This window comes from Dermochelys coriacea, chromosome 9, assembly GCF_009764565.3.
Source record: "Dermochelys coriacea isolate rDerCor1 chromosome 9, rDerCor1.pri.v4, whole genome shotgun sequence".
In the NCBI taxonomy this organism is placed as follows: Eukaryota; Metazoa; Chordata; order Testudines; family Dermochelyidae; genus Dermochelys; species Dermochelys coriacea.
In genome coordinates this window covers 25,131,573-25,153,027 of record NC_050076.1, presented here as the reverse complement: position 1 = coordinate 25,153,027, position 21,455 = coordinate 25,131,573, and the positions used below count along the sequence as shown (strand labels likewise).

The following is a 21,455-nucleotide window of genomic DNA, read 5'->3' as shown; positions in this document are numbered from 1 at the left end:
GGTTGTTTTATTTTCAGAAAAGACCGACAAAACCTTGCACTCTTTTAAACACTCCCAAGATACTTTGCATGCTTTGGAAGTACATACTCCAGCCACGAAGAGATGCCACTATGGCAGTCAGCAGCCTCAACAGCAATACTGCTCACAGCATTGTTTGAGGTTTTTTTGGCCAGTCCCCGCCCTTTCTATGTGGCAGCAGGACTACTCCAGAGAGAGCCACAGATCTCAAAGGAGAAGGTCCTCTAGTTCTGGGCTTAACCAGATGTCCACTGCCCTCTTCCCCTCCTCTTACCACTGCTCCAGAATCTAGCAGGTCCCCGTTTTGACTCGTATGTCCAGAACAGCAATCCAATAATAACTTCTCCTTCTGTGTCTCCCCTGTTTGCGGACAGGCTGGCCAACTTTTACTGGGTCTTGTTTACAACAGAGAACTAATACTAAGCACCATAAGATCAGGTTATGTCTCACAGTTCCTCTCTACCCTCCTACCTGATCCCTTTTTAGGGACCCCTCTCATGAAACACTGGTTCTCGAGCAGAGGGGAGGGGGCATGCTCCAACATGCTTTGTCAAGAGGCAATCAGGCTCTGGCAGTTTTGCACCAGGGAAAATATTACCCCCATGACTAATCACTTAGCAGATCACCTCGTCAGGACTTTGTCTCTGAATCACGAGTGGTCTCTGAAGCTGAGCGTCCTGCGGTCCTTCTTTGCAGTTTGAGGCATCCCGACAATCAACCTGTTTGCCACAAGAGAAACAAGAAATGCCATCTGTTCTGCTCTCGAGGGAGTCTCATTCCGGGCTCCTTGACCAATGTTTTTCACCTGATCTGAGAATTGGCACTCTTGTATGCTTTTCCTCCAATTCCAATCATCCCACAAGTCATTCTCAAGCTGACACTGGACCATCAATGTTGCAAAGACAGTGTTGGTTCTCCAACCTCCCCGTGTTATCAGTTTGGCCTCCCGTATCCCTTCCTCTTCATCCTGGCCTCCTGACTCAGCATCACAGTCAGTTTTTGCTTCCAGCTCTCAGTTCCTTGCATCTCACAGCATGGATGCTTCATGATTTGATGAGAGGTCTGGCAAGTCTTGCTCAACGGTAGGAAGCCTCCAGCCTGTTCAGCCAAGAGGAAACATTTCTTATCGTTGGTCATTAGCCCAGGGAGTTCAACCAATCCGGGCTTGTATCCAGGATATCTTAGAGTACCTGTTACCTTCAGTCTTCTGATTTTTGTGCTTGATTTTTTGAGAGTCCACCTGGTGGCAATATTGGCATTTCATCCACCTATCCATCAGAAGTCAGTTCAAATTCCATGGCAATGAGGTTCTTAAAAGGAGTCATTCATCTCTACTTACTGGTTAAAGAGCTGGATCCTCTGTGGGACCTTGCACCCCATGGCCATAGCCTCTCCCATGTGTAGTAAGTACTGCACCTATAGGTACTGTAAGGCAAAGTTCTCTGGCTCTCGTGTATGGGGAGTGCATACCCACATGAAATACATGTCTGTATCGAAGAACAACCATTCTAGGTAGGTAAGCATTTTCCCCTCACATTTGACACCACCTTTGGTATCACGGTATAGTGATTGGAACTTTTAAATTGTTCCTTCTCTTTTGACTTTCTGCTTTCTTGGAGAAAACATAATCAAGCAGATGAAGTACGTAAGTCTCTTTAAAGCACAAAAATGCAGATTTGAGTCTGTAATTCTAATGATTTCAAGGAGAAAAATGGCCTGCAGATATAGTTTAATCTATATCTGGTTGAGGGGAGATATGATTGCTCTCTATAAATATATTAGAGGGGAGGGAGAGGAATTATTTCAGCTCAGCACCAATATGGACACAAGAACAAATGGGTATAAACTGGCCACCAGGAAGTTTAGACTTGAAATCAGACGAAGGTTTTTAACCATCAGAGGAGTGAAGTTTTGGAATAGCCTTCCAAGGGAAGCAGTGGGGGCAAAAGATCTATCTGGTTTTAAGATTCTACTTGATAAGTTTATGGAAGAGATGGTATGATGGGATAATGGGATTTTGGTAAGTAATTGATCTTTAAATATTCAGGGTAAATAGGCCAGATCCCCTGAGATGGGATATTAGATGGATGGGATCTGAGTTACCCAGGAAAGAATTTTCTGTAGTATCTGGCTGGTGAATCTTGCCCATATGCTCAGGGTTTAGCTGATTGCCATATTTGGGGTCGGGAAGGAATTTTCCTCCAGGGCAGATTGGAGAGGCCCTGGAGGTTTTTCGCCTTCCTCTGTAGCATGGGGCATGGTTGACTTGAGGGAGGCTTCTCTGCTCCTTGAAGTCTTTGAACCATGATTTAAGGACTTCAATAGCTCAGACATGGGTGAGGTTTTTCATAGGAGTGGGTGGGTGAGATTCTGTGGCCTGCGCTGTGCAGGAGGCCGGACTAGATGATCAGAATGGTCCCTTCTGACCTTAGTATCTATGAATCTGAGTTGTTTTAGGGAAATCCACCCATAAACATATCCACCCTCAAACATAAGGAGAACGTTACGTATAGTGGAACCCTGTTTATCTGGTCTAATTGGGACCAGGGCCAGATCAGATAACAAAAACTCTGGATAAACCGGAGAATGGGAAAAATGAGATGCTGCAGTGCCATTTAGTGGTCCCAGGAGTGATCGTCTGCTTCTTTCCCTGGAGTCCTGGTGGCTCAGTAAATGCAGAGAACTGGTTAATGGAGGGTTGGATAAACAGGGTTCTACTGTAACTAGTGATCTACTGTTAATAGACAAAACCTAAGAGAGAAACTTAAAACAAAAAATAGCTGCCCACTTTGAAATCCCACCTAAAATCTCAAAGAACGAACTTAACGAGGACAAAAAAATAACACCAGTACGTGGGAAAGGCAAATCAACAGCAGCAGTTCATGCTCTGTGGGGTTTTACCTCTTCCTAAGTATTGACACCCCATCCCAAATGTGGAAAGTGTAGAGTCTCAGTTTAGCAACACCTGCCAAATTACTGCTTAAATACCTTCATTGAGCAAAGGAACTTCATCACAGAAATGTCTAAAACACATGAATTTTATGTGTAAAAGGAAAAGTGTTAGGATGCTATACAATCAACCTAATTCTAGTGACTATTGTTTTTAAAATATTTTGCAATGAATTAATCTTCCAGCTCAAACCTGAGTATTGAAGAGGACACAGTATACATTTTACAATTATATATGGCCTTTTCATGATGTTGTTGTTGTTGTAATTTTTAATACCATATCTCTTTACATGAAGGTATAGCAAATGAATCTAAAAAACTGTATGGAGTTCAGTTCCACCCCGAAGTTGGCCTTACAGAGAATGGAAAAGTGATACTGCAGAATTTTCTCTATGATATTGCTGGATGCAGTGGTAACTTCACAGTAGAAAATAGACAACTTGCGTGTATTCAAGATATCAAAGAGAAAGTGGGTTCATCAAAAGTCCTGGTAAGTAGGTTTATAACAGGTTTTGCAACTTCCAGTCTTATAAATAAAACTGACACTTGTAGTTATGCTGATTACTAAAAAAAAATGACAGTTTTCATGCTTCGGGGTATAAACTGGGCCAGCAGTTTAGGTTAGGAAGCTCATTCTCACTTACTGCACAGTTTGCCGAGTGCACTGTTTCACTTTTCATTTTCCTCCAAAGCATTGGGTATAGTGTGATACGTAGGTTATTGTTGCAGTGTTGTTGTAGCCATGTTGGTCCCAGGATATTAGAGACACAAGGTAGGTGAGTTAATATCTTTTATTGGACCAACAGAACACCTTGTTCTGATCATGGTAATTCTTATATTCAGTCTGAGTTTTAAGCTAACGATCATTCTCCTAAAGATGTTTGGACAAGTTTGATTTTTTTTTTCCTCTGGCCCTAACCTAGGTTTTACTCAGTGGAGGTGTGGACTCAACAGTGTGTACTGCTCTCCTGAATCGGGCTTTAAACCAAGACCAAATCATAGCTGTACACATAGATAATGGATTCATGCGCAAGAGGGAAAGTCAATCTGTGGAAGAGGCACTCAAAAAACTTGGAATTCAAGTCAAAGGTACTGTGTTTCATGTTACTTGTACTTCATGTAAATGAGGGTATTATGGCTAGTCTTCTAAAGGAAAATCCATAATCTTACAATTAATCATAATTTTATTGTCTAATGAAACTGATGTGTGAAATTTTGAGAATTTAAATATCAAAATGTTGTTGTTATTAGTAGCCCTGAAAAGGTACTATAATTATTTAATATTTATATTAGGGGAGTCTCCAGAGATCCAAATCAGGACTGAAGCAACATTGTGCTAGTCATGGTACAAAAATGCATAGGAAAACACAAGCCCAGAGCCAAATAATTTAAAATACAAGTTTAGATTTATAGATTCTAATTCACAGATGAGTGAAAAATGATGTCCTGAACTGAGATATTAAACCATTTCACCAGTGGCACATATTGAGGAATTGTATGACAGTTGGCATCTGCCTCAACCATCAGTTCCTTTTCTTCCACTGGCAAATGAGTCAGTTGCCTTCAGAAGTTGCAGTTCCCTGTTCATATGAAGCATTTTTTCTTATTGAAGAGTTTAGCTCGCAGTTCTCTAGCCAAGTCTTAATTAGAAAAGGAGTACTTGTGGCACCTTAGAGACTAACAAATTTATTAGAGCATAAGCTTTCGTGAGCTACAGCTCACTATGCTCTAATAAATTTGTTAGTCTCTAAGGTGCCACAAGTACTCCTTTTCTTTTTGCGAATACAGACTAACACGGCTGCTACTCTGAAACAAGTCTTAATTGTTTAACTTTGTAAGCCACTTGGCATGTGGGATACCTTTCTGATTTCAATTTTTTTCATAAACAAGTTTCTTTTTGAGGTGTGTGTTGCACCAATGGCTTCTGGGGAGCCTACTTATTTATTTTAACTTATTTTCAGAAAAGCTGGCTGGGAAGCACCCTGGGGGTTACAAGCAGTACATTGTGAGAGATCAGAAGGTATTCCTTTTGGCCAATAAGGTCTCAGCTTGTTTCTCCTCAGAGATGTGATGGGATCAGAGGAGACAAAGTTAGGCAGTGAAGTATCGCATCATTCATACTGTTTACATAAAATCATGTAATTCATGAGTAACTTTTGCATATTGATAAATCTGGCAATGAATACTATTTTGTCTAATTACTTTTTATACTCAGATTGTCAAGGCATCTGGTAACATGGTATATGTTAGACAACACATTCAGTTAAACTATAAGCAGTGAACAGTGTAAAGAGCTGCAACCTCTGTACCTTCCAACTTATCACAAGGAAAACCTTACCCAATATAGTCTAAGCTTTGTCCATCCATAGTCGGTCAAATGTTTCACCAAGAGTAATTGTACAGTGGAATAGGTTAGTAAGGGAGGTGGATGAAATACCCTCATCTCAGATAATCCTTAAATGAGTGAGTGCTTGAGTAGCCCTGTAAAATGCAGAGTATCTGAAGATATGACCTCCAAGTGATCTTTTTCAAGTAATGGACTTATTTTCTGCAATCCTGTTTAGTATTATGTATTGGTTTTGTCAATACGTTTCTGTATTTTGTGCAGTGGTAAATGCAGCCCATTCATTCTACAATGGTACAACAACTCTACCAATCTCTGATGAAGACAGAACTCCCCGAAAAAGAATTAGCAAGACTTTAAATATGACTACAAGTCCTGAGGAAAAAAGAAAAATTATTGGCGACACCTTTGTGAAGGTAATCGCTTTATAGTTATTTTAGCATTTTAAAAGGGACACTGTCAATTAAATGGTTTCAAATATGTTTTTAAATGCAGTCTTATTCCACTCAAGGGAGCCATTCTCAGGCAATGTGTGCTTCAGGACATCAGCTAATCATGTATGTTTTGGTGTGTGGATGTTGGACATATTGAGGATAGAACGTAGGACATCTTGCTCCAGAGCCCAGGTCTCTAACACATAACTTCAAGGAGAATCTGTTAGCTCAAGCAGAATTAGGTTTGCCACTGATCATAGTGTGATGGTCACAAACAACTGAGTAGATCTGCTAATTCTGTTCACTATGAAGCTTAGTGGCTGACTTGCGTATAAAGGCTAATATACATTACACAAGCTTTAAAAATAACATACTTTTACCAAATGGCAAATGACTAAATTGATAAGAAAAGGAGTACTTGTGGCACCTTAGAGACTAACAAATTTATTAGAGCATAAGCTTTCGTGAGCTACAGCTCACTTCATCGGATGCATTTGGTGGAAAAAAAAAAAACTCTCAGAACAATGGATGTTACCATACACACTGTAACAAGAGAGTGATCACTTAAGGTGAGCTATTACCAGCAGGAGAGTGGGGGAAAAAACCCTTTTGTAGTGATAATCAAGGTGGGCCATTTCCAGCAGTTGACAAGAACGTATGAGGAACAGTGGGGGGTGGAGGGGAGGGAATAAACATGGGGAAATAGTTATACTTTGTGTAATGACCCATCCACTCCCAGTCTCTATTCAAGCCTAAGTTAATTGTATCCAGTTTGCAAATTAATTCCAATTCAGCAGTCTCTCGTTGCAGTCTGTTTTTGAAGCTTTTTTGTTGAAGAATTGCAACTTTTAGGTCTGTAATCAAGTGACCAAAGAGAGTGAAGTGGTCTCCAACTGGTTTTTGAATGTTATAATTCTTGACGTCTGATTTGTGTCCATTCATTCTTTTACGTAGAGACTGTCCAGTTTGACCAATGTACATGGCAGAGGGGCATTGCTGGCACATGATGGCATATATCACATTGGTAGATGCGCAGGTGAACGAGCCTCTGATAGTGTGGCTGATGTGATTAGGCCCTATGATGGTATCCCCTGAATAGATATGTGGACAGAGTTGGCAACGGGCTTTGTTGCAAGGATAGGTTCCTGGGTTAGTGGTTCTGTTGTGTGGTGTGTGGTTGCTGGTGAGTATTTGCTTCAGATTGGGGGGCTGTCTGTAAGCAAGGACTGGTCTGTCTCCCAAGATCTGTGAGAGCGATGGGTCGTCCTTCAGGATAGGTTGTAGATCCTTGATGATGCGTTGGAGAGGTTTTAGTTGGGGGCTGAAGGTGATGGCTAGTGGCGTTCTGTTGTTTTCTTTGTTGGGCCTGTCCTGTAGTAGGTGACTTCTGGGTACTCTTCTGGCTCTGTCAATCTGTTTCTTCACTTCAGCAGGTGGGTATTGTAGTTGTAGGAATGCATGATAGAGATCTTGTAGGTGTTTGTCTCTGTCTGAGGGGTTGGAGCAAATGCGGTTATATCGTAGCGCTTGGCTGTAGACAATGGATCGAGTGGTATGATCTGGATGAAAGCTAGAGGCATGTAGGTAGGAATAGCGGTCAGCAGGTTTCCGATATAGGGTGGTATTTATGTGATCATCGCTTATTAGCACCGTAGTGTCCAGGAAGTGGATCTCTTGTGTGGACTGGTCCAGGCTGAGGTTGATGGTGGGACTAAATTGATAGTTAATATCTTGGTTTTGGTGTGTTTCTAATACTGCGTCAACTTGCAGCCACTTTAACTTCTGTTTTATCATTAATGATTTAGGGAGGATATGTACATGGCTAAGGAGCACTGTTACTATTAGTCTTAATTAAAGTATTTTAAAAAAATATTTATTTTTATTAATCATTCAGCTAAATACATAACAGACAAATGTGGGGCAGGATTTTTGGCTTCCCCTTTTCAGGAATAGAGTATTATCATGAGCAATCGTCTTCATAATCAGTGTTGGTCTAAAGCAGAGGGGATTGCAATTCACTAATCCTTTAAGTATGTTTGCAACATGATTTTGGATCCCTCAGGATCAATGTAAAACATTTATTTTTTCCCTCCATATTATAGATTGCCAATGAGGTAATTGGAGAAATGAATCTGAAACCTGAAGAGGTCTTTCTTGCTCAGGGAACCCTAAGACCTGATCTTATTGAAAGTGCTTCCCTTGTTGCAAGTGGCAAAGCTGAAGTAATCAAAACTCATCACAATGACACAGAGCTGATCCGAAAGCTGAGAGAAGAGGTAAATAAAAATGAGAGTATCACATTTATTTTATTTTTGGTATAACCCAAATCTGAAGTTAAATGTGAAAAAACAAATAGTATGTATATCTTCCTATCAATATAACTGTTGACACTAGGGAGGCTTTGTACAGAGCCCAGTGTGATGGGGCCCTATTTTGGTCATGGTCTCTAGGTGTTACTGTAAAATATATAATATGGATGCAATTAATTTACTCTTCATCTTTCTAGATTCCTGGTTCTCTTAAAGTAATTTTGGTGGGTTGAGTATTTGGGCAATACTGAATAGTTGGGAAAATATTCACAAATTGTCATTTTGATGAATTTCAGTACGAATGATTTTATTCAAAAATTCATATCAGAAATTTTGCTTTTCATCATTCTCCCATTTTAAAAACTGTTTCCCAATAAGGAAGCAGAAACAATACCATGTGTTTTAGAGGGAAAGCTAGTTTGGATAGGCTTCCCAAACAACCTGGATCTATCCCGCCTGCAACTCACTAATCAATAGCTTGCCTGCATTCCCAGAGTTAAGCACACTAACTTTCCAACAAGATCTGGATATTCTCTAAGGGAGCCTTGACCCAAACCTGTGAATCCAACCCATACCTTTCCTGGCTTGTGAAAGAGAGTCATGCGCAATTGGTGCCACTCAGGCCTGAAACAGCCAACCCCTCATTCAAGAAGGAATCTTCCCTTCTCCTTCAAACACAATAATTCAAACAACTCTGAAGAAACTCAGCCTGATTCTAGCCCAAGTACAGACGAATGTCAAACCTTCCATTCTTAAGCAAGCTCATAGAGAAGCTAGTCGAAAGCTTCAATTAGATAAACCAATAGTGGCTATTATCCTAGACTAGCACAGTCTGGATTCAGGCCAGGACATGGAACTGAAACCGCTTTAGTAGTACTGATGGATGATCTGTTGTCAGTGGATAGAAGTAGACATCCATTTTAATCGTCCTGGACTTCTCTGAAGCACTTGACAATGTCAATCATAAGATAGTGTTCTTGTGCCTGAGAGAGGTAGGAGGGGTCCAGGGTAATGCACTAAAATGCTTGAATCCTTTCTGGAGGGACTTATCCAACAAATAGTGATGGGAAACTGCACCTTCACTAATTAGACCCCTCACTTGTGGAGTCCACAAAGATAAGTTCTCTTTCACTGGTCCTGTACATCATCTACATACACCTACTAGGTGAGCTGGTCAGACAACATGGATTAAGTGCCAGAAATATGCAGATGATACACAGCTTTACCTATTCTTCACCACATATGACTACAACTCTACCATCAAGATGGCCCAGGGCTTGGATGAAATTAGCCCATGGATGAAGAACAGCTGGTTGAAGCTGAACCTGAGCAAGATAGAGATGATGCTGGTCGGTTGAGGAAAGCATTCTGAATAGTTTCAACCACAGTACAGTCTCCTTTGGTTGAAGAGAGACACCCAAAATTTGTCAATTCAGTCCATGGTTTAGGAGTGCTCCTGGATTCCTTATTGACGCTAAGCGCACACACAGCAGCATATTAGAGTAATGCTTAGTACCATCTCTTGTTGGCTAGGAGATTCCATCCCATTCTGGCAAGTAGTGACCTGCCCTCGGTTACTCATGCCTTCGTAACCTCCTAGCTGGACTATAGCGATGCAATATACCTGGGCATGAAGCATTCAGTGCTTAGGAAACTCCAATTGACCAAAACATTACAGCACATTTCTGCAAAAGCTGGCTGCCATGAATGCATCACAGCTTAATGCTTGAATGCATCACGTGCATAATGCTTCCTATACAGTAGAACCTCAGCGTTACGAACACTTCAGAAATGGAGGTTGTTCATAACTCTCATAACTCTGAACAAAACGTTATGGTGGTTCTTTCAAAAGTTTACCAATGAACATTGATTTAATACAGCTTTGAAACTTTACTATGCAGAAGAAAAATGCTGCTTTCCCTTTATTTTTTGTAGTAGTTTATGTTTAACACAGTACTGTACTGTATTTGATTTTTTTTTTTGTTTCTTTTTTTTTTTGGTCTCTGCTGCTGCCTGATTTTGTACTTCTGGTTTCAAATGAGGTGTGTGGTTGACTGATCAGTTCATAACTCTGGTGTTTCTAACCCTGAGGTTCTACTGTACTGGCTTCTCATAGAATATTGAATCAAGTTCAAGATTTTGGTACTTCACAAGATTCTTGATGGCCCGAGCCCAGGATATTAAAAGATCTTCTAAACCTCTAGGATGAAGACCACGCTTAACAAGTTCACTTCTCTGTCGCAATGGAGTTTTCTTTCATATATGAGCTTTACCCTTAAGGTAGAGACAGCTTTCTCATAGCCTCACCCGAAACTGTAGAATGAATTCCCACAGGAACTCAGAACCATCACAAATATCATCACCTTTCACTCCACATGCAATGAGCACTTCTTTAACCTTGCCTTCCCTAACAAACATATAGTAATGTGTGTGCGCGTGCACATGCCCTTATTTATATTTTTAAAACCATTAAAACAAGACACTCCACTTCTTATTAACCTAATTTTCTTCTTTGACAGGGTTACTGGCCTACTGGGGAAGCAGTAGATGTGATCGATCTTGATTTTAGTATGGCTTTTGACACAGTCCCACATGACAGTTTTCTAAACAAACTAGGGAAATGTGGTTTAGATTAAATTACAGTAAATTTGGTGCCCAACTGATTTGAAAGACTGTACTCAAAAAGTAATTACCAATCGTTTGCTTTCAAACTGTGAGGGCATATCTAGTGGGGTCCTGCAGGGGGTCAGTCTTGGGTCTGGTACTACTCAATATTTTTATTAATGACTTGGATAATGGAGTGGAGAGTACACTTATAAAATTTGCAGATAACACCAAGCTAGGTGGGATTGCTAGCACTTTAGAGGACACAGTTAGCATTCAAAAGTTCTTGACAAAATGGAGAATTGGTCTGAATTCAACAAGATGAAATTAAATAAAGACAAGTTCAAAGTACTTATGAAGGAAAAGTCAAATGCACAGCTACAAAACTGGTTAGGTGGCAGCACTGCTAAAAAAGGATCTTGGAGGTTACAGTGAATCACAAATTGAATGAGTCATCAATGTGATGCAGTTGTGAAAAAGGCTAATATTCTGGGATGTGCTATCAGAAATGTTGTATCTAAAACATGGGAAGTAATTGTCCCACTCTACTCAGCACTGGTGAGGCTTCAGCCGGAGTACTGTTTCCAGTTTTGGGCACCACATTTTAAGAAAAATTGGAGAAAAAACAGAGGAGAGCAACAAAAATGATACAAGGTTTAGAAAACCTGACCTATAATATAAGGTTAAAAAAAATGGGCATGCTTAGTCTTGAGAAAAGAAGACTAAGGGGGGAATCTTATCATTCTTCCAGTATGTTAAGGGCTGTTATAAAGAGGCTGGTGAGCAATTGTTCTCCATGTCTGCTGAAAGTAGAGCGAGAAGTAATGGGCTTAATCCGCAACAAAGGAGATTTAGGTGAGATATTAGGAAAAGCTTTTTAACTATAAGGGCAGTTAAGCTCTGGAATAGGCTTCCAAGGGAGGTTGTGGAATCCATGTCATTGGAAGCTTTTAAAAGGCTGGACATCTCCATTTATGTGGTCCTGCCACAGCGCAGAGGCTGAACTTGGTAACTTCTCATAGTCCCTTCCAGTTCTGTATTTCTGTTGATTCCATACTCTTTTCCACCCGGGCAAAGGTTAAGAGAACAAACACGACAGATGTTAGTCATGTTGCTTAATGCATGACTGGAAGGTTCTTAGATACTATAGTGATAAATGCAATATAAGAACTATAGAGAATAGGTGACTGACCACACCACACATATAGTAAATAGTTGATGTGACTGGCCCATAACCTGAAATTTTGTCCGGAGTCTTTGATGACTAATGAATGTATTTGAAGACTTCTGGGTTGGCTTGTGGATGATTGAACTGAAAAAGCTGCTAAATTTGTATGGCTTATTCACAACAAATAATTTAACCAGCTTTGACTAGAGGCATATCAACTCTAGCAGCTGATGAACTGTTCTGTTTTTTTCCTATCTTTGAATGTGTGTTGAAGATTCATCCTCATCCAATTTTCCTTCTTATTAAGCATTTTCTCAAAGCAATGTTCATATGCACTCCCTCCTTTCTGCTTCAGGTATTAGTCCCCAGTACTGGCACTTTTCACAGGACTAATTTGATTAAAACAACATTATCTGTCAACAGATGGTTGGAGTTATTACTAAGGTGCTATTTGAACATGGCAACTTGAATGTAAATTACTTTATTTTCTATGTAGGGTAGAGTAATAGAGCCACTAAAGGACTTCCACAAGGATGAAGTAAGAGTGCTAGGGAGAGAACTTGGTCTCCCAGAAGAGCTAGTCTCAAGGCATCCATTCCCAGGTATGGGATTTAGGGTTAGTGTAATTCATTAAAGTCAGGGACTACAAATGTCTTTAATGTTTTTATTCTAATCCTCAGAATAAGTTTTATATTAGAATATAAGAAAAATTCACCTCTACAATGTAGGAATGTAAAATGTTAACTGGTTACCTGATGAGTATTCCTCTTACCTGTTAACCCGCCTTAACCATTAACCCCTGGGCTGGCCAGCCCCTCCATTAAATCATGCATTAATCCCCAGCTGTACCACCAGGACACAGCAGCACAAGCCGCTCCTGCTGGCCAGCCCTTTAATTAGTTAACTGTTGAAACAAAATATTTTTTAATTGTTTACACGGTTAATTTTTTAAACAGTATTTATGTCCCTACTACAATGTTGAGACAGAAACTTATCTTGTCTTATCTACTATGGCTTTATATTCAAGCAAATTTTATATTTTCTAGAGATGAAGTACCCATTATAAGACAGGCACTGTGCTGTTTATAGTGATAAAAGAAATATTATCCAGTAGTTTTTTTTAATATACTTTCTCTTTCAGCTCCATAGGCCAAAAACTCTATTAACAGTGAGATCTAACTGAATATTATTTGCACAGTCCAGCTTGGAACACTAATATAAGTCATTCCTTCCCAGGAGCAATTTATCTTTTGTAGAAATGAGGGACTATAAGAGATAGCAACAGTTCTTGCCTAGACAGCCTCAGAATTGTATTGTATTGTATTTTAGAAAACCAAACCCTCCTAACAGGGATGTCATTTGTTTTTAAAATATGCAAGGAATAAAAGTAGTCCTATAGTTCTTGCCGTAGATAGTAGCTGGCAGGTGCCACAAATTAGCCTAGTAACTGGCGGTTTGCACAGACCAGCCCATTAGTAGCACAGGCACTGTATAAAATTATGAATTAGTTTAGGAGTACCACTGTCCTTTTATTACAAGAGTTGTCAATAGGACACTTCAAGCCAAATTACAAGCAATTTTGTGTTAATCAGCTTTTAAGGCAATTCTACTGTCAACATTACTCAGTGATGTGTTAGTCTTGTAATTGTAACATTTTTGTCAAATCTCCACAACTTTTGCATATATATATATTTTGTTGTATAACAGGAGGCAGCAGTGGCAACTATCTCCTTATTGCTGTAATCACAATCCTTTCTCTCTTTTGGTAGCAAAACGTCAGAGGCATTAACCACTGCCTGACACAACCATACAATTTAGGATGTAGGTAAATGATGTCTGAGTGTACAAGTTAAGTAACGAAAGTGCTGCTTCAGAATAGATTTTGTATATTGTACAACCTTGATAGAAATGTTGTTAAGCTAACTAATACTGTAAAGTGAACAAACTATAGTTAGTGATAAAGCTGTCTCTTCTGAGATTCTTATAATACATATTAAATGTGACTGTTCACTTGCACGTTCTTTACTGTAATGCTGTTCTAACTTTGCATTTCAGGTCCTGGCCTAGCAATCAGAGTAATATGTGCTGAAGAACCTTATGTGTGCAAAGACTTCCCTGAAACTAATAACATTTTGAAAATAGTAGCAGATTTTTCTGCAAGTGTTAAAAAGGTAATTAAATATTATTGGAACTAAAGGTGGGTTTCACGGCAACCAATAACATGAAAGAAATATGAAAACTAATTCTTTGGTGAATTACGGTGAGATTTATAATATATTAAAATGTAACTGTTACAAGTGGTATTGCTGCTTTGTTTGAAAACTGTTGTTTGGTACTTCATTTGTGCAACCTTGAAGATTTTCTGTGTAGTCAGAGAGCATTATTGGTGCTATAACAAAACTGCATTTAAATGTTTAGTGTCTTTTTAGAAAAAGAAAAGTTGATTATGTACTACTCTACAGCAGCAGAATTAGTTGTTTAGCTAGAACAATCTAAAAATTACTATGCTAAGAGGACTTTTGAGACTATTTCCAGCCATATAGTATTGGCAGAAAATAGCTGTTGCTCCTCAAAATAGTTGTAATCTTCTAGGTTTGCCTGCATGAACTGTCATTGGGCAGCTAGATCATAATGTGAGAAATAAGGGTCTGATATACTTGAGAGATGTCATAAGCAGGAATTCTGAGAACCCAAGTAAATTAGTAGTGGATCATTTCCCTCTGTTTGCAGCCATTACCTTAATGATAACCTCAGCTGCATCTTCTGTCTAGCCGAAAAAGGCTACAGATTAGCTATCAGGAGTTGCACTAAGAGCAATGTGTTCATTACACCTGCCCATAAGTTGCTGAAGAATTACCTGAGCAGGTGATACTCCTGATCACCAGTGTAAGTGGAGTCCCAAGGTTATGTACAGATCTGCTTTCATTATGAGGACGCTGCTGTCTTGTGCATCTGGAAGAAATAGCATAAATAAAAACTTCAGTGAATGATACCTTTTAGAGGAGGGGTGAGCAAACTACGGCTCACGGGCAACATCCAGCCCGCGAGACTGTCCTGCCCAGCCCCTGAGCGCCCGGCCCCTTCCCTGATGTTCCCCCTCCCCTATAGTGATGCCACTGCATGGGCAGCACGTCTTGCACCCGCCCACCTCCCAGACTTTCAAATAAGCCTGTCCTGCCGCTTTGAGCAGCATAGTAAGGGTAAGGGGATGGGGGGAGGGCAGGAGGTCCCCGGGGGGCAGTCAGGGGACAGGGGGTGGTTGGATGAGGTGGAGGGTTCGGGGGGGAGGGGTGGATAAGGGATGGGGCCCTGGGGGGGGCAGTTAGGGACGGGGGTCCTGGAAGGGGGCAGTCGGGACAAGGAGTGGGGGAGGGATGGATGGGTTGGCGGTCCTAGGGGGCCTGTCAGGGAGTGGGGGTGTGGATAGGGGTCGGTGCAGTCATGGGACAGGGAGCAGGGGAGGTTGGATAGGGTGTGGGGTCCCGGGGGGGGCGGTTAGGGGCGGGGGGTCCCGAGAGGGGGTGGTCAGGGGACAAGCAGCAGGGGGAATTGGATGGGTAGGAGGTTCTGAGGGGGGCAGTCGGGTGGGAAGTGGGAGGGGATGGATGGGGGCGGAGGCCAGGCTGTTTGGGGAGGCACAGCCTTCCCTACCCGGCCCTCCATACCCTTTCGCAACCCCGATGTGACCCTCGGGCCAAAAAGTTTGCCCACCCCTGCTTTACAGAGCAAACCTAGAAAGAAAAGTAAGTCAATCTGTTACTTCTGGAGAGCTAAGTATCAGGGATAGATAGCCATGTTAGTCTGTATCCACAAAAACAAAAAGGAGTCTGGTGGCACCTTAAAGACTAACAGATTTATTTGAGCATAAGCTTTTTGTGGGTAAAAACCCCACTGCTACTTCTGGAGAGCTGTGACTCAAACCTGCTAAGCGTGTATGCATTCTGGTTACCAGAACAGAGACTTGTAGATTGTACTGTTCCTCATAATGCTTAAACTTTGTTAAATGAAAACCATACTGCAAATCGCTCTACAATGAATAAAGCTGTCATAAATGGAAAGTGAACATAAACATAATCATTTATAAGTTTTATCTGAATGTGTCTTTTTACAAAAATTACGAAAAGTGATTTTCTGCCCTCTTGCACAGCCACACACTCTGTTACAAAGGGTCAAAGCATGCACAACTGAAGAGGACCAGGAGAAGCTGATGCAAATCACAAGCCTACATTCACTGAATGCCTTCTTGCTGCCAATCAAAAATGTGGGAGTGCAGGTTAGTGGAGTGGCTCTGTGGAGGTGTTGAAGGTTGCTTATGCTGAATATAGAAGGCTGCAATATAGTATAATCAATAATTAATGCTGTAAGAAAAATGAAAATAGCATGGTCCAAGAATAGAAAATTAAAGGAGAATCCACAAGATAAATCGCTTCTATTTTTAACTTATTTTTGCTGGTGTGTTGGCCTTCCGGTAATCTTAGGTCCTCAGGAAGGTTATCCAGGCCTTACAAAAGTGATTCTCCAGTTGTCTCAGGTCCTTAAGATTCAATAACACCCATCAGCTGCTGTTCCAAAAAACTCATACTGCCCATTCAATCCATTTATATGCTCATTGTAATTAAAAAGAATACCCAAAAAACAAGAACATTGGCACTAAACAGCTTACCTTTAAAACACATTTTTGTGAAAATAAAATTCATTTTGTAGACAGTAGGAATACAATACAATATTGAAAGGTCCAAATATAATTTATCATGTTGACATGAAACTGCAAGGGTTCTCTTGATGTTGTTTTATGACTGGGGGTTTACTGGCATCTCTGATTGTATCCGTTCTAATTAGTTTTATTGAGATCAAATTCACAAGGTACAATGTCTTGGTTGCTTGATTTAAATGGAAGTGTTTTCTGCATTTGCATTAGTATAGCAGTTATGGATATCCTTGCAAGTGGTCTTCTAATGTCAATGAGTTTTTAAAAATTCATTATTTTTATTTAAATAAATGTTTTACTTATTATCAAAACAGAAGTGCAGACATAGCAAGCTAAATGCCTTCTTCCATTCTGATAGGCTGTTCTTGGAGTATCATGCATGGCAGGGTTCTTAAATTTAGTGGGAGGAGGTGTGCTCTGCTATGTTTGGCAAATTTTTTGTTAAGCTTCTGTTGGTTATGTTTTTAAGATTTTTTTTTAGTTTTTGGCATTTTTAATAGAATGAGATTGAATTTTTAAAGTAAGTGTCAAAGGTATAATTCAAACAGATGACAGCACTGGAAGCTGAGACTGAAATGCCTTTTAAATTTTCTGTAGAATGCCACAGTTTTGCTGAGTATTTAAGCTCACTGTTTAGAGGCCCTTCCAATACCCAGGAATTACAAGGCAAATTGAAGACGTAGGGTCAAGGTCTGCCCTCCGCTATATCCATGCAGTCACGTTGACTTTGGTGGGCTTAAACCGTTAATCAAATGTTGATTTGTTAACTAAAATTTAGTTCTCTAACTTGATTTTTTAACTGCTACAAAATAAATGAGAAAGTACTATATATTGTTTTGTTTATGAGATTTCCGTTCACTTTCTGTTACTTCCCAGGGTGACTGTCGCTCATATAGCTATGTATGTGGGATCTCCAGTAAAGATGCTCCACACTGGGAGTCTCTTATGTTCCTAGCCAGGCTCATACCACGCATGTGCCACAACATTAACAGGTATACATTCTCAATTTGGCAGGCAATTATCTTTGTTTCTGGCAATCTGTTTACTAATAATTTTTGTGCATAGAATGCAGAAATTAGACTAAAGGTTAGAAGCTAAGAACTGAAAGTAGTTAGTATAACTAAGTTTTCCTTTAAATGTTATGGCCTTCATAAAATGTACTTTGAGATTTATTTGTAACTACTGCCTAATGAATTCTGATGTGTAGTTATTCCAAGGATGCACAAACTTGAAATATTCATCAATAAGTCTTCTCTCCTTTTGATGATCACTTGATAAGACAAAATACAGTAAAACTTGTACAAAGCCCCATTCTTCTAGGCAACCTACTGTCTTGCATGGCTGCTCCAAACAATGAATAGATTTATTGGGCTGGGATTTAGAACATCTCTTGAGTTGTCCTAACTCATCTGTCATTGAAGTCACTTGTAAAACTCCTATTGACTAAAATAGGACCCGGGTTAGGCCAACACTAAGTATTCTGAATAATCCAACTTGTTCCACCCCTGTTAGAAAACTACCTCTGTTAAATAGCCCTTTGAGTATCTGAAGACATGTTTCTCTGTATAGTCTGAAACGTTAAATCAATGATAAATAGATGGAATTAATCAGAAAGTGCCTATGGAAGATCTAGGTGCACGTTACTATAAAAATCTATACAAGGCAATATAGCAGGTCTGCCATTCAAGCTAATAGTTTAAATAGTTGTGGCTTGAAGGAAAAAAAATGTCCTTTGGTTCTCCTTCCGTATATTATATTGTAATTAACCTGGTAGCACTGCTTGTTGTTAATATTGCATGACACTTCCCATTATAAGATCCTGTTTTCAGTTTCTTTTAATTTTAACTGTTCAGGATGAAATTTTCCATGCCAGGTGTTTGCCTCAGGCTGGTTTTTTTTTTTTGGGGGGGGGGGGAACTTCAGCTAACGTGGTTCAGCCATTTCCAAGAATGAGAGTAGGGAAAAATATGTTTTGTCCATATTAAATTCTGGTGACCTCTATTTTGAAAAGCTCTAGCGCACCCGTGCTTTGGTGCAGGGATTTGATATTTGGCAGATGCTTGGCCTTTGTGTCAGGATGTGCCTTTTTGCTGTCCCTGTGAAAATCTGCCCAAGTCTGGCCTTTTAAAAAAAATCACAGTTCGCACATGCTCAGCTAAAATCTCTGAAAATTCCATCCTCACTGAGCATGCTTGAGCCTCTTGCAGCTCCTAGCACTGGTCACACTATGCATGCACCATTGCCAAAGGGCATGCTGTAGTCCAAGACTACGGGGACAAATCTTGATTTTTCCCCATAATGGCTGCTCCTTGCTGGTGTGGAGCAAGGCACTGGAACTGAGAGCAGAGAGCCTCTCTCTCCAATACTCTCAATGATCCCCCTACTGGCATCCAGGTAGTGTGGAGGTAGAAGCTGTTTGATTCAAATGCAGAGGAAACAAGAGCCAGATCAGGGGTGAGAAAAACAAGTAAATTGGGATAAGGAGTTTGGTGAGACTGGGACTGGAGGAGGAGGGAGAAACTGACACAAACTGGCTGGGCAGGGAGACTGAAAGCTGGGGTGGGCCAGGGCGAGTGAGCCAGTTTGTGGGGTGATGGGGGAAGAAACTGAGATCGGGTGAGGAGCTGTGGTGAGACTGGGACTAGGAGTAGAGTTCAGGTGAAACGGTGCAAGTGGCTGAGCAAACAGACTGGGACAGAGAGCCAGGGAGGGAGGAGACTAGAGCCAGGAGATGAGGAGGGGATTGTGTGGGGGATACTAGGACTGAGAGCCAGGGGCATGGTGGGGAGACAGGTCAGATGAAATCATGTGAGGGAACTGGGGTTGGTGGGACAAGGAGTTCAGGTGAAGGGGAGACTTGGGACTTTCTGGGAAAGGAGACTGGAACTAGGTGTGGGGAGGAGAGACTGGGACTCAGACTCCCCCACTGGGGTCGCTGTCTAGGACTGGCTGGGCAAGAAGACAGGGACTTGGATAAGAAGCCCGAGGAATAAAACTGGGACTGGGTAGGCAAGGAGAATGGGACTGAGACAAGGATCCAAGGCTGGGGAAGAAAGAGGGGGGACTGTGCATAGAATGGACCTGCTCTGGGATGAATCTGAGTGATGCAATGAAGGAAGCTGTTGTTTGTAGGACCCCTGCCTCACTTTTTGCATAGTAGGTAGTGAGTGAGGCAGGGGATTGCTGGAAGAGAAAGAACTGTTTCATGGTTAAGGCAATTGCATGTGGCTCTGGAGAACTGGATTTTATTCCTACCTCTTCCACAGAGTTCCTGTGTGATGCTGAGTAAATCACATAAACAAAACCTTTCACAGTGGGTCATTAATTTATTTCTCACTTTCCAGTTGCACAACTTGATACTCTGGGGAATGATATGCAAAAGTGCTGAGTGCTCACGATGCAACTGAAGTGTAGGGGAGTTGTGCTTTGAACATTTTAAGTGCTCTGAAAAATTGGGTCCTGGGCATGTCAAACCAGAAAAACAAAACTAGTGCAAAATGTTTATCTTAATATCTCTGTGGCTTATCAGCCTAATCAGTTCGCATCTGTAAAATGGGGATAATATCACCTTATCTCACAGGAGTATTGTGAAGATAAATTTAAAATATTTGTAAAGCTGATACTATAGTGATGAGCACTATAAAATTAAATTAATAATTCTATATTTAGGTCTGAACAGTGTGCTGCAAATAAGGCATAAGGCCACACACTGAAATACAAGAAGAAAACAAAATACATGAACTGAATGAGGCAGGGTTCCTGTGGAAAAAGTAGTGGTGATTACATACTATCTCATAATGTTTCTGCACAGCAGCAACCTTAATTCTGGCACTTCCTAACTTTTGAGTGTTTGACTTACAAGTTTAATAATGTTCCTTTAATATAATGTATAATGTTATTCTGTTATAGACTGCATAACTGAATGTTACTGTTCTGTTCATTCAGTTTTGTTATGTCTCTGGGCATTGTATGGTGCCCAGTGCATGATTCTCAAACTTTCTTCTTTGTGTTTATAGGGGCTTTAAAGGGAGAGGAGGAAGTTAACTTTTGAGTAGTGTATCAAAATAGTCTTCCAGCCTCATAATTTCACAGATTTTAGTCTAGAACCAAAAAAATAGAATTGAGAGAATGCATGCTTGCCCATAATTGGAGTTTATTTGGATATAAGTGTGCTTGCATTTTATTTATTTGTTTATGCTCACAAATTATGTGCATTCACATTGGCACACGTGGATGCTTAGGTCTACATGTACATTCAGAAAAAGCGTGCTTAAAAATTTTAAAGCAAAAATTAGAAATTGCTTTTAGCTAATTTAGCTCTGAAATTTGGAACTATCCCATGAGGAAAGATTATTGCTGTATGAATCTTTGAACTAACCTAGTAATAAATATAGACTCTTGTTTGAGAGGTTTTTTTTTTACTTTTTTTTACTCTTCAAGTTTCTCCGTTTGATATGGCAGATTTCTGTTTAGTACTTTTCTGTTAGGCATGTCAAGGACATAACCCCTTTAAAAGTAAGCGTTTACAGTATTAAACTATAATATATCCTAAAGATGTATTAATTTGTCCTGTCCATCAGTCATTTATCCTATATTTCACCTAACTCTAGAGCAAGGAAGGAAAAAGAGAGTCCATTGTATGTCCTAACTTGCATAGTTTTGCCACTGAAATTTAAATTGTCACATACATTGTAAGGGGGAGTGTCTTTATAATCTGCAGTAGTGTAATCTCCCATTTCTTGTTACAGAAGCTCTGTGTATGATGGATTTGTTGTTTAATTAAATAGTCTGTAGTAACTGCAGTTTCTTCTCTATTCATGAATCTGAACAGCTGCATGTCATATTTTTTGGTACAGTACAAAGTACAGTTAGATAAAAAGATGAAGCTGGAGTGAATACACAGCTTGAATTCAGAAGATGA

The 21,455-nt window shown here is 40.2% G+C and overlaps 1 protein-coding gene across 3 annotated transcripts in view; it reads left to right on the top strand.

Annotated features, from left to right (window-relative positions):
- Positions 1-21,455, top strand: part of GMPS (guanine monophosphate synthase) — a 67,055-nt gene that overhangs the window by 33,061 nt on the left and 12,539 nt on the right. For all 3 annotated transcript variants that reach the window (XM_038415325.2, XM_043491530.1, XM_043491529.1), the window contains exons 6-13: positions 3,264-3,457; positions 3,891-4,056; positions 5,576-5,727; positions 7,848-8,021; positions 12,323-12,428; positions 13,882-13,997; positions 15,974-16,099; positions 17,411-17,526. In XM_038415325.2, the coding sequence (XP_038271253.1) occupies positions 3,264-3,457; positions 3,891-4,056; positions 5,576-5,727; positions 7,848-8,021; positions 12,323-12,428; positions 13,882-13,997; positions 15,974-16,099; positions 17,411-17,526 (1,150 nt within the window). The remainder of the gene's footprint in view (positions 1-3,263; positions 3,458-3,890; positions 4,057-5,575; positions 5,728-7,847; positions 8,022-12,322; positions 12,429-13,881; positions 13,998-15,973; positions 16,100-17,410; positions 17,527-21,455) is intronic.